Source organism: Manacus candei, unplaced genomic scaffold (genome assembly GCF_025592945.1).
Source record: "Manacus candei isolate 608988 ecotype Guabito, Panama unplaced genomic scaffold, ASM2559294v1 h1tg000063l, whole genome shotgun sequence".
In the NCBI taxonomy this organism is placed as follows: domain Eukaryota; kingdom Metazoa; phylum Chordata; class Aves; order Passeriformes; family Pipridae; genus Manacus; species Manacus candei.
Window position 1 is genome coordinate 3771104 of NW_026138111.1, and position 15202 is coordinate 3786305.

Sequence of the window (15202 nt, forward strand, 5' to 3'; positions counted from 1 at the left end):
CTTGCATGCTGAATTTTCACCACTGTTGAATGTCGCATCTCAAGTTAGCTAAGTGAAGTCTAATCCTAGTGAAACAAAGCAGTTTGCAGATCCAGTTTAGCAGATTATGTTCAGCTGTGTGATCCTATCTTTGTCTTAGACTTGACCCACTAATTAAGTGAAAACACAACACTACCTTGTCTTCTATAGGACTTCACATTTAATTAAATTAATTTCCCAGTGAAGATTCTTTCAGTATAAAGTGAGAACAATGGGAATATAATACCTGAGATATTCCGACATGGTAATTAAGGGAGTAATTTGATCTATTTCAGTAAAAAATTGCGAATACCACTTCTACCTCCAAAATACATGCTTTAATTAACAGCCTTGGTTGAAAACATTAACTCATCTTTTGACCTCAGAGATGATAGCTCAAGGCTGATGAAAGCTGCTTAGGGGAAGTTTCCAGGGGAAAGGTTATGAAAGATTGAACTGGTCTCTCCCTTCTTGTATGTGATCTGTGGATAAACAGTAGAGTTGGTCCAAATTCTGCTGTTCATCCATTTTTCAAAATGACCCATTGTTGTGTGTGTTAATATTGTAAAGATGAGAGACTGATTAGTGTTCACAAACTGCATTTCTGTGATGATTTGGTGCTATTCATGCATTCTAGTGACTACTCCTTTTTCAAATTAGACAGGTGCTGGCAAAACATACACCATGGGCACTGGATTTGATGTCAACATAACAGAAGAGGAACAAGGCATTATATCACGTGCTGTTAAGCACCTTTTCAGATGTATTGAAGAAAAGAAGCAAGGTGCTATTAAACAAGGACTTCCACCTCCAGATTTTAAAGTGAATGCACAGTTCTTAGAGGTAAATATGATCTGTGTTTTTGGGTGTAACTTTGTGGGTTTTTTAGAACACCAATTAAATATTTTTTCTGGTTTCTTCTTTTACATTTTTTTTCTTACAAGATGTTTTGAATTAATCTTCAAGTTTTCAAAAGGAAATTTTATAGGATTTGCTTCAGCTCTTCAGTTTATGAAAAAGATCCTTATTCCAGTTATTTTCATACTTCCCTTTATAGCATTATTTTGAAGCACAGAAATAGTTATGTTAGTCAGAACTTATCCTTTTCCGTAGCATGCCTTTGTTTGTGTTGCCTGTTGCTCAAGCTTGTTTGTAATTCTTTGCAAAACCTTAAAGCAAGAAACTATAAAAAACCCCCTCAATTATACTTTGTGGCTTTGAATAGTGAGCATGCTTTGCCTGCTTTTGCCACTTTGCCATAGATTTCTTTAGCTTACAAAATCTGTTCAGGAGGCTTATATTTCTTTCGCCAAAGAAGAAATCTAGCATGAAAATACTTCCTTCTGCAGTTCCCATTAGTTTAGGATTGGGTCACTATTCTAATAGTGACACTTTTGTGTCACTATGCCCTTTTTCCTTAGACCCAGAGAAAACCCTGGTCAATGCTGTGGCAAAACTGTTCCCCTTGTGTTTGCTTATAGACACAGTTACTGGTAAAGAGGCTGTAACATCTGTGACCTTTCCGACCTGCAGCAGCTGTTGGTTTAAGTCTTGCTGTGTCTTTATGCTGTGTCTCCTGACTATGAAACTACTTTTTAAATTGATTGATTTGGGTGTAACACATTTACATTCACTACCAAGCTGCAAAATCTGATACTTTAGGCACATGGACAGGAAGAATCAATTTAAGGAAGAGCAGGTGTAAATTTGTATTGCTTAGTTCAGTATTTACGATTTTATCTACTTTAGGGGTGGAAAAACTCCATTTTTATTTTACCAAAGAGAAAATCTGTTGGTCTTATTACTTTTGAAGTAAATTAAGTCCTTTAGTCATGTGTTCCTATGACTGTTCTAAAGATTAACAAGCTGGCAGTAGTTTTGCACTGGTATAGGTTTGTCACTGCTAACCTTAAGCAGAACTCTGTGTTGCTCTGACTAATGTTTGCCATTGAGTTGGGTTGAGAACGTGCTGTGGGAATGCTCTGCTCTTCTCTCTGTTTGCACATCAGGGAGCTGCAGCTTTGCTTCTGCTTAGGCAGCTGCAACATGAGTAGCATAAGGAGTAGTAACCAGTGTGGTTTCTGAATTTATTATGAGTTTTGACATAACATTACAAATGTGGCTGACTCCCAAAATACAGAGCAGTAATTAAATGCTACAGGGGGAATGGTATGAAGAATTGCAGTCGTTACCACGTATTTCAGATGAAATGTGCATACTGAAACCTGTCTTATCTAATTTAGAGAAAGGTTAAATGATGTATATAATAGTTTTCTCCCTTAATAAAATGTCATTTTTGTTGGTAGATTTTTTTTTGTTCTACTAAGGTTAAATTAGAGCTTTCCCAGAAAGAGCTTTTTCTGATTAGTTAGGTATTATACACTACTCTTGTATCAGAAAGTGTCCTCTTCCTCCCATCCTATCTACCATTAGAGCTGAATTGCATAAACTATAATTTACTGATTGAACAAGTTGAAGCAAGATTATATTTTGGAATAACTTCGAAGTCTTACAGCTGGATAACTCTAGGGAACGGTGGCTTTTGTTTGCTACTTTCTTGCCTTTCTTTAGTTTGCTGCAGTCTGCCTCCCTTAGTTCCTTGCTTTCCTGCTTTTTCAAAAGATAGGCATATGCAGTCCCATGCAATTGCAGGTGCATTATCAGGATCTCTAAACTGTGGCATAAGTTTGTTTGCTCTCATCAAGATAAAACATTGGTAAGATGGTTCCTGCTTTGAATTCCATGCTTAATAATTAAATACAATTCCTTTTTCAATATGTAAAGGATTAAAAGCATCACATTCACAAACACTGAGCCTTTTCTTCTCAGGTAAGACTTTTTGCTTGTGAGAGGAGAAAGTCACTTTCAGTGTATGAGAAAGTACTCTGGGTGAATACAGATCTATTGTGATGGTTCTCTAACTTTTACCTAATGATTTTCATCAGGAATTGAATTAGTCTGACCTGAGCTCTGCTGAAGTGAGTTGGTATAACTAAATTAAAGACTGGAAATGTTTCAGTGTACATCAGCAGAGACCTGAGCCATGAGATTCTCAGCAGGATAGTGCTTTGTTTTTCCCCCAATATCTTCAATTGGATCTAAACTCCTTTTGTAAAACTCAGAACATTCTTATGTAGTACAAAAGCCCTGCTCAAGAAACTATGCCATAGTATTTTTGGACTGCTGCTTGGTTGTTTTTTAAGAAGCAGCTTGCACAAAAACTATTCTACGTCAAATTCCTTTGAGAGCAGGAAGAGTTTATCTAAACGAAAGAGAGACGTAGAATTATTAAGGTGTGAGAGAGGATATGAGGAAAGGTGTGATGACAGGGAGAGCAAGTGCAGTGAGTTTGGAGGAGGGTGCAGTCAACTGAATCAACAAAAGAAAAGCCCAAGGTCAAATCTGAAGACAGCAGGTGCCTACCACAGAAACCACTGCCACTCTAGTTCTGCTGGCATCGAATGCCTTCTCTTCCCTAGTCCCACCGAAGAATTACCCCTCAGATTTGGCAACATGGAGGAATTTACTGCTTCTTTGGGTGGCATAATAGAAAGTTGTGCGGATCATTTAATTTACAGCTGCTCTTGTTATGTGTTGTTCTTGTAAGTTTGGATGTTTCACAGCACTCTTTTTTTGGGAGCTGAGACATTTGGATTTTTATGTCTTTTGGTATGTGCCATGCACAGATTTGTTAGTCTTTAGAAGAATTCCTTCCTAAAGTGATATTTTTTTTTCCTTCTCCTCAGCTTTACAATGAAGAAATTCTTGATCTGTTTGATACCACACGTGATATCGATGCAAAGAATAAAAAATCAAATATTAAAATACATGAAGATTCAACAGGAGGAATTTATACAGTGGGTGTTACAACCCGAACTGTGAATGGAGAATCAGAGGTGATAATTGAAAATAAATTACTCTGTAGCATACCAAATACATTCTAAAAATGTTGTCTTTATGTTTTGATGGGCATTTAAAAATAGAGGTTATGCTTGCTAGTATCTGTCTCTTGGACAATTTAAGTGTGAAACCTAGCTAAATTTTTTATTTTCTTAATTTCTGTAGTCTTGAATCTGGTAAGTGTCTGATATTAAGTGCATGATACATTCATTTAAAGCTAGGAATAGGCTTTTGTTAATAATATAGTTCTGCTGGGAGAGAAAGTTTTGGCCATGTAGTAAATCTGATCTTCCAGATCTTATATATGTTACTTTTCCTGACTGATATGAAATAAACTGCTCTTCATATGCATTGCAAATCTAATACAAATGTTACTGTGCTCCACGTTTTTATATAAAAGGTACAAACCCCATACATCTGTCGCTACAGGTCAATGAAGATAACTTTGTTACTACCAGGGGACAGTAAAAAGAGGCATACAAAGATATAAGGGTTTTCTTTCAGGAATCACAGAAAATACTTTTAGTTTGCTTATTTAAGAATCTTTGTGCTTTTTTGGCTTGTAGGAACTGAATTCATAGCAAAGAGAAAAAGTTTAATTGTATATCTGAAACAATAAGTGTTATAGGAACACGTTTTCTTTAACCAGCAAGCAATGCAGTGTACTTCTTGTCTGTTTTCTAGATGATGCAGTGCTTGAAGCTGGGAGCTTTGTCTCGAACCACCGCCAGCACTCAGATGAACGTTCAGAGCTCACGGTCACATGCTATCTTTACTATACACTTATGTCAAACCAGAGTCTGTCCTGCATTTAATCCTGTATGTATTTTTTTTCTGTTATTAAACTTACCTTTAGTAGCCATTTTTCAAAATGGGGAAAATTTTGGCAACCACTGCTATTTGAATTGCGCTTAATAAGGATGCTACAGTCATCATAATGCTCGATGAATTTGCTAAGCATTATAATAATTTGATTTAATCTGTGCATATGTAACCATCCTCTAGCCAGAGGCAACCATAAACTGCAGCCTCTTACATGAACCTGCCTATTTTCCTCTAGCATTTTCTACGGTCTTTTGTTGCGACATACACAAGCGAGAAAGTTAAAATGTAATTTGTCTTTAATTGGGAAAGCACTAAGACACTTAAGTGTCTTGGCAGTTAGTGGGTTTAAACTTGCAGTCAGCTAACTGAACTGCTTGGATATTTCAGAGTAAGTTTTTTGTTGATATCCAATAAGGCACAAGTGGAAAAGCATTAAATTCCAAGCCTTAGTGTATTTATTTTAAATAGATATATATTTGGGGTGCAGGTATTCTGTTAAGTCTATGTGCTTAGCTTGAAACTTAGATTATGAATGAACATGGTGCTGTTCTGTAGAAGTTAGTTGCTCTTTGTGTATCTTGTAAAGAGGAAAGTTCTGAATAAATCCAAATTACTGAAAACTATGGTACCTTCAGGGGGACTTGATTATTCTTAAGGTAACAAATTTTTTAAATATTAAATAATGCCTAGCTTGCATTTTACCCATTGGCATGTGGAACAGTGAACTGGATTTTCAGTTCTTCTTGGTGGGGTTGCCTTTTTTTTTAATACTACAAATAATCATTTGCAGGCAAAATGAGGGTCCCTTCCTGGTCCTTTGTGGTATGTAGACCTGCTTTATACATGTGCTAAAAACACTTCTTCCTGCTTTCCATGCTGAAACTCTGGATCTGGTGGTGTGGTCAGCTGTCTCCACTCGGGAGGAACTGGCATCACACTCAGGGCCCAGACAGGGCACCTCAGTCACTGTGTGGTGACACTGTCTGCTTGGAGGTTTTTGCTGAAAACTGTCTATGGAGAGTGAGATAAGTCATCTTGGAACCTCATTTCCTGGAGGCTGTTGGCACAGCAGTCCCTTGTGCTGATGCACTCGCAGCCTTCCACATCAGCTGAGCCACTTGCAGGACTGTTGCCTCGCTCTGCCTTTTTTCTTACAGAGGCTTGTGTTAGAGGAATAGGTAGCCACCTTCTACCTTATGTCAAACTATTTTGTTTCTCCTTTACTTGGAAGATATGCACAAGATAATTTGACTCCCTGGAGCTATGTGTTTCTATATCCTTAATCTGTGAAGACAGCACCCTCTTCTTTCCCTCTGGAGTTTAGGAGAGTAGAGGATAGACCTGATGTTGGCCTCTGAACACTCCTAGAATCTAAATTAATACAAGCTATTATTGGGTGGTCAGGGTAGATGTAGCTCAAGTTTCTGCAGACAAGAGTTTTGGGAGACCTTTGTTACCAGGGCAACGCAGTTTCTCGTTCTCGGATGACAGCGCTGGCTGTGTCCCTTCTGTGCATAGTGGCTGGTGCCCGGTGCTGGCAGGCAGCCAGGGCTGCAGAGCACAGTCACGCTGCTCCTTGAGCTCTCTTCACATAATCCATGCTTCTTAGAAGTTTCTAGATGTACATTTCACTTGCTAAATAAATGAGAGTGACAGGGTGCATTAATCATTACTTTGAGGGCTGGGAGTGAGAGTCTGGGTAAACATCAGAATAACAGAAATAATGATTTCTGGTCTTGTGGAAGTAGCACAATTCCTGTTCTCTTCTGTAACTGTGGCTAAAGGAGACCACTTTAGAAGCATGAAATATTTCACTACCATGAGAATAGTTTGGTCTGCAGAGACCTGCATTATCCCTTGCAGTAGTGAAGGGAGCCGTGGGCTAGCTGAGCAAGGCCATTGCCACAGAATGAATACCTGAGGGTTTGTGGTTTTGTTTTGATTTTCTTTTTTATACAAAACCCAGAACAATCTGCCTTACTGCCTTACTAACAATAAAACTTGTTATTTGGGCTGTGAGAGTATGTTATAAATCCATACACTCATTACATGCTTATTACGTGACACCATGACAAGTTAGTAGAAGTTGCCCTGCATTGGATATCTTACCAGAAAGGTCAAGAAGTGAGTGATTTAAAGATTTTTCTTATTGTTGCTTTCCTGACAACAAATCTAACTACACTTAAAGTAAAATAAAACTCCACCGTATATGGTACAACTACACTAATCGGCAGGAAAAAAGTTCGGGATTATCTAATGAAAAAGGATAATTTTGTTGCTGTGCTTTGGGACATGAAGTGGAAAGAGGCTGAGGCTATGGTACCTGCCCCTAGTGCAGTGTGTTCCTGGGGAGACTCCCTGGAGCCTCTCATGGAGTGCCAGTCATTACAGCTTACCTGGGGGAGGAAGGTGGAAGAGAGAAAGGAACCTTTTCTTCCTCCTGTGTTCCTCCTGCTGTCCTTATTTTCTGGTTAAATCAGAAGTGCTAGTGGAATACTGACTGCTAGGAAAAATGCCATTAAAAATGGCTTCAAACAATAATTCCTAAAGTGAGTTGAAGAATCATGCCACAGGAAAGCTGATGATGGGGTTTAGAGTGGTATAAAATCAAAATATCTTTCAGTTATTTGGCAGGTTTATGAACTAAGTGGCTCTGGTAATTTTTTGGGGTAATAATGTAATTAAGGTTTTGTTTTTTTTAAATCAGTTTCCTTTGACAATTGATGCAAGACTTGCATTTCTGAGGGGAACAAAGTTTGTTGCCCACCTTGCTGCAGACTTGTATACTTCAGTGTATGTATCCCCCCATTTCTACATGAAGAAACAGTGGTAGCTCATACTTAAAGTAATTTGTATTCACATACATCTAGAGCTGGGTCTTCAAGAATGTTAGTGTATATATATTAACATGGAGATAATATTTTGAAACATACTGTTGTTAGAATGAATAAGGAGATGGTCATGACAAAGAAGGTAGTCTTGTAATTAATTGTTCATTGAACTTTGCAAATGTTAATACGAAAGATCTTACCAAGCCTTATGGGTTCTCCTTTACTTCAGGATAATGCCACTGATAACAGGATAATATCTGAATCTTCTGAGATGAATGAATATGAAACTCTTACTGCCAAGTTTCATTTTGTCGATCTGGCGGGATCTGAAAGGTTAAAGCGAACAGGAGCTACAGGAGAAAGGGCAAAAGAAGGCATTTCCATCAACTGTGGACTAGTAAGACTATACAAATATACAACATAGTGTAAAACAACCCTAGGCAAAACACTTTGAAGTAGGAATAAAATTTATAATTTATAGCATCACTATTTTTTTCTTGTCTATGTACTGTCTCTCTGTAGTTTTTTATTAACTGTAATAAATGTTTTACTTAAGATTTACTAAACTGCACTGAAAAGTAGAGCTGGTTGATTATCAGTGATTATAGATATCAGTGATATTAGAGATTATAATTTCATTCCTTTGTTTTGAGCTGTTTGGCTGTGTGGAGGCTCTGTGCAATTCTCTTTTTAAGACACAAAATACATGTCTATTTTATATGTGCAAACATGTCTTTTGCTGTGGGCTAGTGTGCAGTACCAGTGAGGTATTCTGTAATTAGAACTTGCATAGTGATTCTCTTGCCATCATGACAGTTGTTATTTTCTGTAGTTATTCTGCTTATATTATATGGAAGAGAAAGAGAATTCAGTTCAATTTCATCATTAACATAAGCACAAAGCCAACAGGAATTTGGTGATTTAGATGACACAGACGTATCCTTAACAAATAGGATACAAAATGCATGAAGGTGAAAATCAGTGTGATAAAAATATTATATTGCCACAAAACTTAATTTACAGTGAAGTCCAGCCCTCAGTTTTCTGAAACAGACTGAGAGTGCTTTAAACCCTTAAAAGCAAGCAGCCACAGCATGGGGTGTGCCTGCAGTTCTCCAACCGCTGGGCACAGCCAGACCATTCCCAGTCCAAGAACTGGCAGGACAGGGCGCCACCTGGAGCCATGTTTTTCAGTTTGGCAAATGAATGAAGTGTGTGCAGTTGCACATTAAAAATAATTCCACAACCAAATGCTAGCTTGTTTATAAACATGAATTAGACCCTCTTAGCAATGAAACAGGATGGTCCCGGACTACATAATTTCAAGCCTCAAATGCTTACATCTTTAGACATTTTTTATTTAATATCTGTAGAGGTAGTATATTCTGGGTTTTTTCATATAAATGCCCCATATTTTATTCTAAATGTAGCATAAAGCAGATGGATAAAATTAATTTGTAGCCCCTGCTAGAAATAGAGATCAACTTTTATCATCATAAAAAGTAAATGTTTGTTAGATATGAAGTATTTCTAACTTCAGTTTGTGACTGAGATATCAATAGACAGTGCATAAAATTGTGCTAAACACTTAGCATTTGCAGGTACTAGCCTGCAAGTCATCTGATGCACTGTTGATAACACAGAAGTTTCTACATGTCTACTGTAAATGTAAAAATCTTCAGAAATATTTTTATCTTAACTTCCATGAGTATATTCATTTTCTCACAATGTGCTGACCCTGGTTTATACTGTTTTTGAAATAAAACTACTCAGGAACTGATTCTGACTTCTGCATTACATGATTTGGTGTCTTATAGCTGGCACTTGGCAATGTAATAAGTGCATTGGGAGATAAAAGTAAGAAGGCAACTCATGTACCATACAGAGATTCAAAGCTTACAAGGCTACTTCAAGACTCTCTTGGGGGAAACAGGTATGAAAATTGGAACACTTTATGTATTTTATTGTGAATGAGCATGAACGAGTTTATAATCTTCAGAAAGTAAAATAAACATTAAATAACAACAAAAATAACCACTGGAGGAAGGTTCTGAAGATAAATTGCTGTTGTGACAAAAATGTTGTCAATGAAGGGGAAAAGATTTTGAAAGAGGATTTTTGCTTTGTTCTTTTCAGTGCTGTTATAATTTTACTAGATATGAGGCTTTGAGGTACTTAGAACTTACATTTCCAGACATGTTCTTTCCATGAAGACATCTTTAGATTGTAGATAGTATAAATGGTACATTTTGTTTACAGCATATTTTAAAGCTGCGATGAATTTCTGATTTAGAGTTGTGGGTGATTTTGGTCTTTGGTTTTGTTTTGTTTTTTTTGTAAGTGTATTGTTTGCCCTGACTGCCATGCCCAGGAACTTGGAGTCAGCTTGCCGCTGGCACTGCCATCTCTTTAAAGGTTATATATTTCAAGCCATGGTGTATCTGTCCAGTTATCTGATGTTGGTTTGTAGCCTAATAAAACAAATTAGCGTATCACCAGGGTTGTTGGTATGAACCTGTCTTTATATATTCTCCATATATACAATGAAGAGAAGTTATGGCCTATGAGGGCTTTATCTAAGAAAGCATGGACAAATTTATAAATAATAATACAAATTTTGTATCTGTAATGTTAACATGTCCAAATAGAAGAGCGACCATAGCTGAGTATATTTTGGTAGGGTAAGTATTCTTATTGCTCTATGTGATTCAATATGCCTGGCTCTTATATTTAGGAGGGTAGGCAGTTTTCTGAGCATTCCACAAAGGAATACGGAGAAGTGGAAGGAAATTCTTAAATCGTTGCTCTGGTCTTCAGAGAGAGAACTTTAATAACACCTTGAAGCACTGCAGTGTGAGGAAAAGCAGAGCCAGACAAAATAAGTAAAATAAAGGCTAGAATTTTCAGAAATATATAAGGGCAAAAGAAACTCAAGAATTATGAAAAAATCAACAGAAAGCAAGAGCATAGCTCTTCTGCTTCACTAAATTTTATGTCAAATACACCAACTAGTGAGCATTTTTTCAAACCACTTCTAAAATCTCACTTTGTGGAAGCATTATTTGACTCCAAAATATTTTTTTATTTTACAGCTCCGCTGCTCCCCCTCCTGTTCTTCAGGAGAAATTGCAGAGTTTAGTGTACGGTGGTGTCGGGTTTAACCCCGGCCACCAGCCAAGCTCCACACAGCTGCTTGCTCACTACCCCTGGTGGGATGGGGGAGAAAATTGGAAGGGTAAAAGTTGAGGGTTTGAGATAGTTTACTAGATAAAGCAAAAATCGTGTATGCAAGCAAAGCAAACAAGAGAATCACTCACCACTTCCCAGGGGCAGGCAGGTATTCAACCATCCCCAGGAAATTAGGGCTTCAGCCTGTGTAGTGGTGACTTGGGAAGACAAACATTATCACTCTGAATATCCCCCTCTTCCTCCACCTTTATAAGCTGAGAATGATGCTGTATGGTCTGGAATATCCCTTGGGTCAGTTGGGGTCAGCTGTCCTGGCTGTGTCCCTTCCAACTCCTTGTGCATCCCCAGCCTCCTTGCTGGTGAAAAGTGTCCAAGCACTGCTCAGCAGTAACTGAAACATATCTGCATTAAGGACACACAGTAGGTGATTTCAGCACAAGTCCAAAACAGCACATACCAGCTACAATGAAGAAAATCAGGTCTATCCCAGCCCAAACCAGCACAAATGTACAGATAGCAAATGCTACCCCAGAACATTTTTGATGATAGTTGTATATTTTCTTTCTGTTTCTTTGTGGCTGATGTTAAATGCGTGGATGCTCCCCTCCCCTTATTTTTTATGTATGTGAGACTTCTCAAATCAGCACTTTGCTGTTGAGGAAGAGAGTTTTTTATATTTATATATATATATATACACACACACACACACATAAACACATTTTGCATGGTTTCTTATCCCTGCTTTGGCAACCAAAATGTGTGAGAAGCTAAATTTTAACAAATATGCAGTTTTTCTTCCAGGGAATCATATTTAGATTTCTTTTAGCCTGTTCTGCAGCCTTCCAAATTCCACCCTAGGTATTACAGTCCAGATTACTGTTTCTCTCTTTAAAAATATGTATCAAAAATGTACTAGTAGTGATTTGGGTTAGACTGTAATAAGTCCTGAGTTAACAATGATAAAAGCATTGTATCACTGTACTATTCTCAGCATAATCCTCATTTTAAGTATAATGCTCTAACAGTTCTGAAGCAGCATTTAAATATTAATGTTTCTTGAATTATTCAATAAAGAATATAGAGCATTGGTGTTTTAAAACGAATTTTATAGTGTATAATATGAAAGATAAGAACTTTCATAACTTCAGGAGCTGGGAGAGCAGTTTAAAGAAGTGGTAAAATAAAGGGAGTAGAACAGCTTTAAGAAATCCTGATCCATTACACAATTCAGATAGGAAAGTGGAGTTCAAGTTGTTCAGTTTTCAAGATGGAGACATAGCAGAACCAGTCCTCTGGGGTGTAGAAATGTAAGCTCATTCTCAACTGGAAACAGAAGTATTCCTCATGTCAGAATTAAAAAATTGTTCTTAATCCTGCATACTCTTGTCTTGAGGACTAAACTCAGTTTGGAGACTGACACAAAGATACCACCAAGGGCTGAGGAAGAATTGCTGAAACTGAATGGTTTTTTTAGTCTCAGGCTAGTTACTTTTTCTAGTTTAGTTTCCCAGTGGGTGCAGTGAGGGTAACTGTTTGCCTCACAGAGGGTTGCAGGGATTCATTTGTTTATCGCAGTCTAAAATTATAGAAAGTGAAGATCAGAATCTAGTCTGCCTGATGTAGATATTGCTCATTTGCCCTGGAGACAGTGCACTCTTCCTAATGCTTCACCTAAGCTGTGATATACAATGGAGAAGCAGGTTCCTTTAAAGCCTGGAGGGGCATACTCAGTCCATCAAATGCAGATGTTTAGCCCTGTCTGTTGAGAATTTAGGCCATGTATGTACCTTCAGAGTGATCTGCAGCTAGAATTCTGGTTCTGACCCCCCTAGGCTGTTCTCATCTAATGTGAAGTGAGTATGCTCCAGGGAGTGTGAGAAGGGACCTATTAGATGATGAAACCACTTGGTTGGAATGAAAAATTGTTCTGCTTTTTTTCTGCTTTTGTCCCACCTGAGATAGACAATAGGTACATTAGGCATATATGGACACCCAAGAGGAGCATTTGGGCAACCTGCAGATGAAGTAGGTAGGCACCTCAGGAATTACAATAGGCAGTCCTGATGGTGGCATGGTCCAAATCACTGTGTAGGAATTTAGGCTGATCTTAAGTTCCTAAATCTCAGTTTATGTAGGATTAGGCAAAGTGAGTGTAATTTGAAAAATATTTCTGGAAACTGCTCAGCAGTAACTAAAACATATCTGCATTAAGGACACATATTGGGTGTTTTCAGCACAAATCCAAAACATAGCCTGCACTAGCTACTGTGAAGAAAATACTCTACCCCAGCCCAAACCAGCCCAAATGTACAGATAGCAAATGCTACCCCAGAATATTTTCAATGATACTTGTATATATTCTTTGTGCCTCCTTCTGACTGATGGCAAATGTGTGGAACACTTGATGACCTAGTATCTCCTACACTATACTGGGGTGATGCAAGATGTAATAGTGCTGACCTTTGTGGTTCACAGTCTGCTGTGAGTTAGATCAAGAAATATTTTCACAAATGTTACGAAGTTGCTATTCTTGTTTCACCTTCTACCTCAAGACCTGTTGGCTTCTCTCTATTTTCTTTGTGTAATGCTGACTTGTGTTTTTTAACTTCCAGTCAAACCCTCATGATAGCGTGTGTAAGCCCTTCAGATCGAGACTTCATGGAAACCTTGAACACATTAAAGTATGCCAATCGGGCACGGAACATCAAGAACAAGGTGATGGTTAATCAGGATAGGGCTAGTCAACAAATAAATGCTTTGCGCAGTGAGATTGCACGGCTACAGATGGAACTCATGGAATACAAAACAGTAAGTTTGCCCTCTTAGGATTTCTTCTGCTTTAAAATGCTTATAATTTCACAGCTTGTTTTTCTGTTGACTACTTCCACTTCATACACGTTTGAATACCAACCTTGATGTAAACAACACTTCTAATTCCAGTGATTACCAGATATTTTTAGAAAACTTAGATTATGTCCCCAAAGAAAAGATACATCAGTAAATGCCAATGATGTTAACAGATGCTGCATGCTGTTTGCATTTTGAAAGGCAAAAATTGACCTTGCCATGTTCAACAATGAGAAACAATCACCTCCAAAGCAAAAATGACCACAACTTAGACTGCTGTGTTAAGTGAATGTGTACAGTTCCTGTGTATTGCTTTTGAAAACTTACTAGATAGCTAAAACAATGTGTTTTAAAAATAAAGTTTTATATAAGGAAAATACTCATACTACACAATGTTTTATTTCTTCCTGAAAGTTTAAACAAATAATGGTTTCTGCAATAAGTGTTACCAAAGAGTGTTGTACTCCTTTGTTATTCTTGAGATAGTATCCTGATTTGACAGAGTTGTCTTCTCATTTCTTAACCTCTTCAAGAACTTGTATTTCAGACTAAGATGGAGTTACACAGGACCCAAATGCTAAGGTGTTGTCCAACTACCAATGTTTTGAAAACTATCCATTTATCAATGTTCTGAACTTTATGAGAGAAGATTATCTTTTGCTCTGAGCATCTATTTAGAATTTCAAATAATCTGTGGATTGCCTTTACTAAGTTAAAATTTTGTCACATGTAGGTCAACCCTTTACTGGTAATAAAATACTTTTACTTTCTTAAAGGGTAAAAGGATTATAGATGAAGAAGGCGTTGAAAGCATCAATGACATGTTTCACGAAAACGCGATGCTGCAAACAGAAAACAACAACCTGCGTGTTAGAATTAAAGCAATGCAAGAGACTATCGACGCACTGAGAGCCAGAATAACGCAGCTCATGAGTGATCAGGCCAACCAAGTGTTAGCCAGAACAGGTATGCTGTGGGTGTGATGTGTGTAAACTGCTTCATAAGTTCATGAACTTTAATCCAGTATATGCTCTTGCTTCATGGATCCCTTGGAATGAAGTGATGCCTTTGTATCAGTAATGTAAAACCTGCTTTGGCAGGAATAGGCCTTCATCTGATTATTTCTTCTGTTTCTGGAGATTTCTGTTAGTAGTTGGGTACCCTGATTTGACCATTCATTTAGGACTACGAGCAACATGAGATATGACATAATACCTTTGGATAGGAATTATTTATATGCTTAGCCCCATATGAACTTACATATTTTGCTTTGGATGGGGACCTAAACAAAGATGGGTGAATGTTGACTTGCTTGTCACCTCATAGAATAATCAACCAATTGACTTACCATGACTGCATTGTTTTTTCTGTGCACGGTTTGTCAGGTTACTTTTGATTTATGCATTGTTAAAATGTGCTAATGTGGCAAACAAATGAAATAGAAAAGGTTAATGGTAATCACATGATGATCATATGACGGAGGAACCAAAGACTTAATTCAGTTTAAGCAGGAAAGATATTATACAAATCAGATAAGATCTTAATGTGTAACCCATGTTACTGTTTATCTTTGCTGGTACCTTGTGCCTAGT

At 37.6% G+C, this 15202-nt stretch overlaps 1 protein-coding gene across 10 annotated transcripts in view; it reads left to right on the forward strand.

Annotated features, from left to right (window-relative positions):
* The window catches only part of KIF21A (kinesin family member 21A), an 87905-nt gene that overhangs the window by 32741 nt on the left and 39962 nt on the right, over positions 1-15202 (forward strand). For all 10 annotated transcript variants that reach the window (XM_051805221.1, XM_051805220.1, XM_051805223.1 and 7 more), the window contains exons 3-9: positions 679-861; positions 3765-3914; positions 4603-4737; positions 7804-7971; positions 9392-9507; positions 13376-13571; positions 14387-14576. In XM_051805221.1, coding sequence (XP_051661181.1) covers positions 679-861; positions 3765-3914; positions 4603-4737; positions 7804-7971; positions 9392-9507; positions 13376-13571; positions 14387-14576 — 1138 coding nt within the window. The remainder of the gene's footprint in view (positions 1-678; positions 862-3764; positions 3915-4602; positions 4738-7803; positions 7972-9391; positions 9508-13375; positions 13572-14386; positions 14577-15202) is intronic.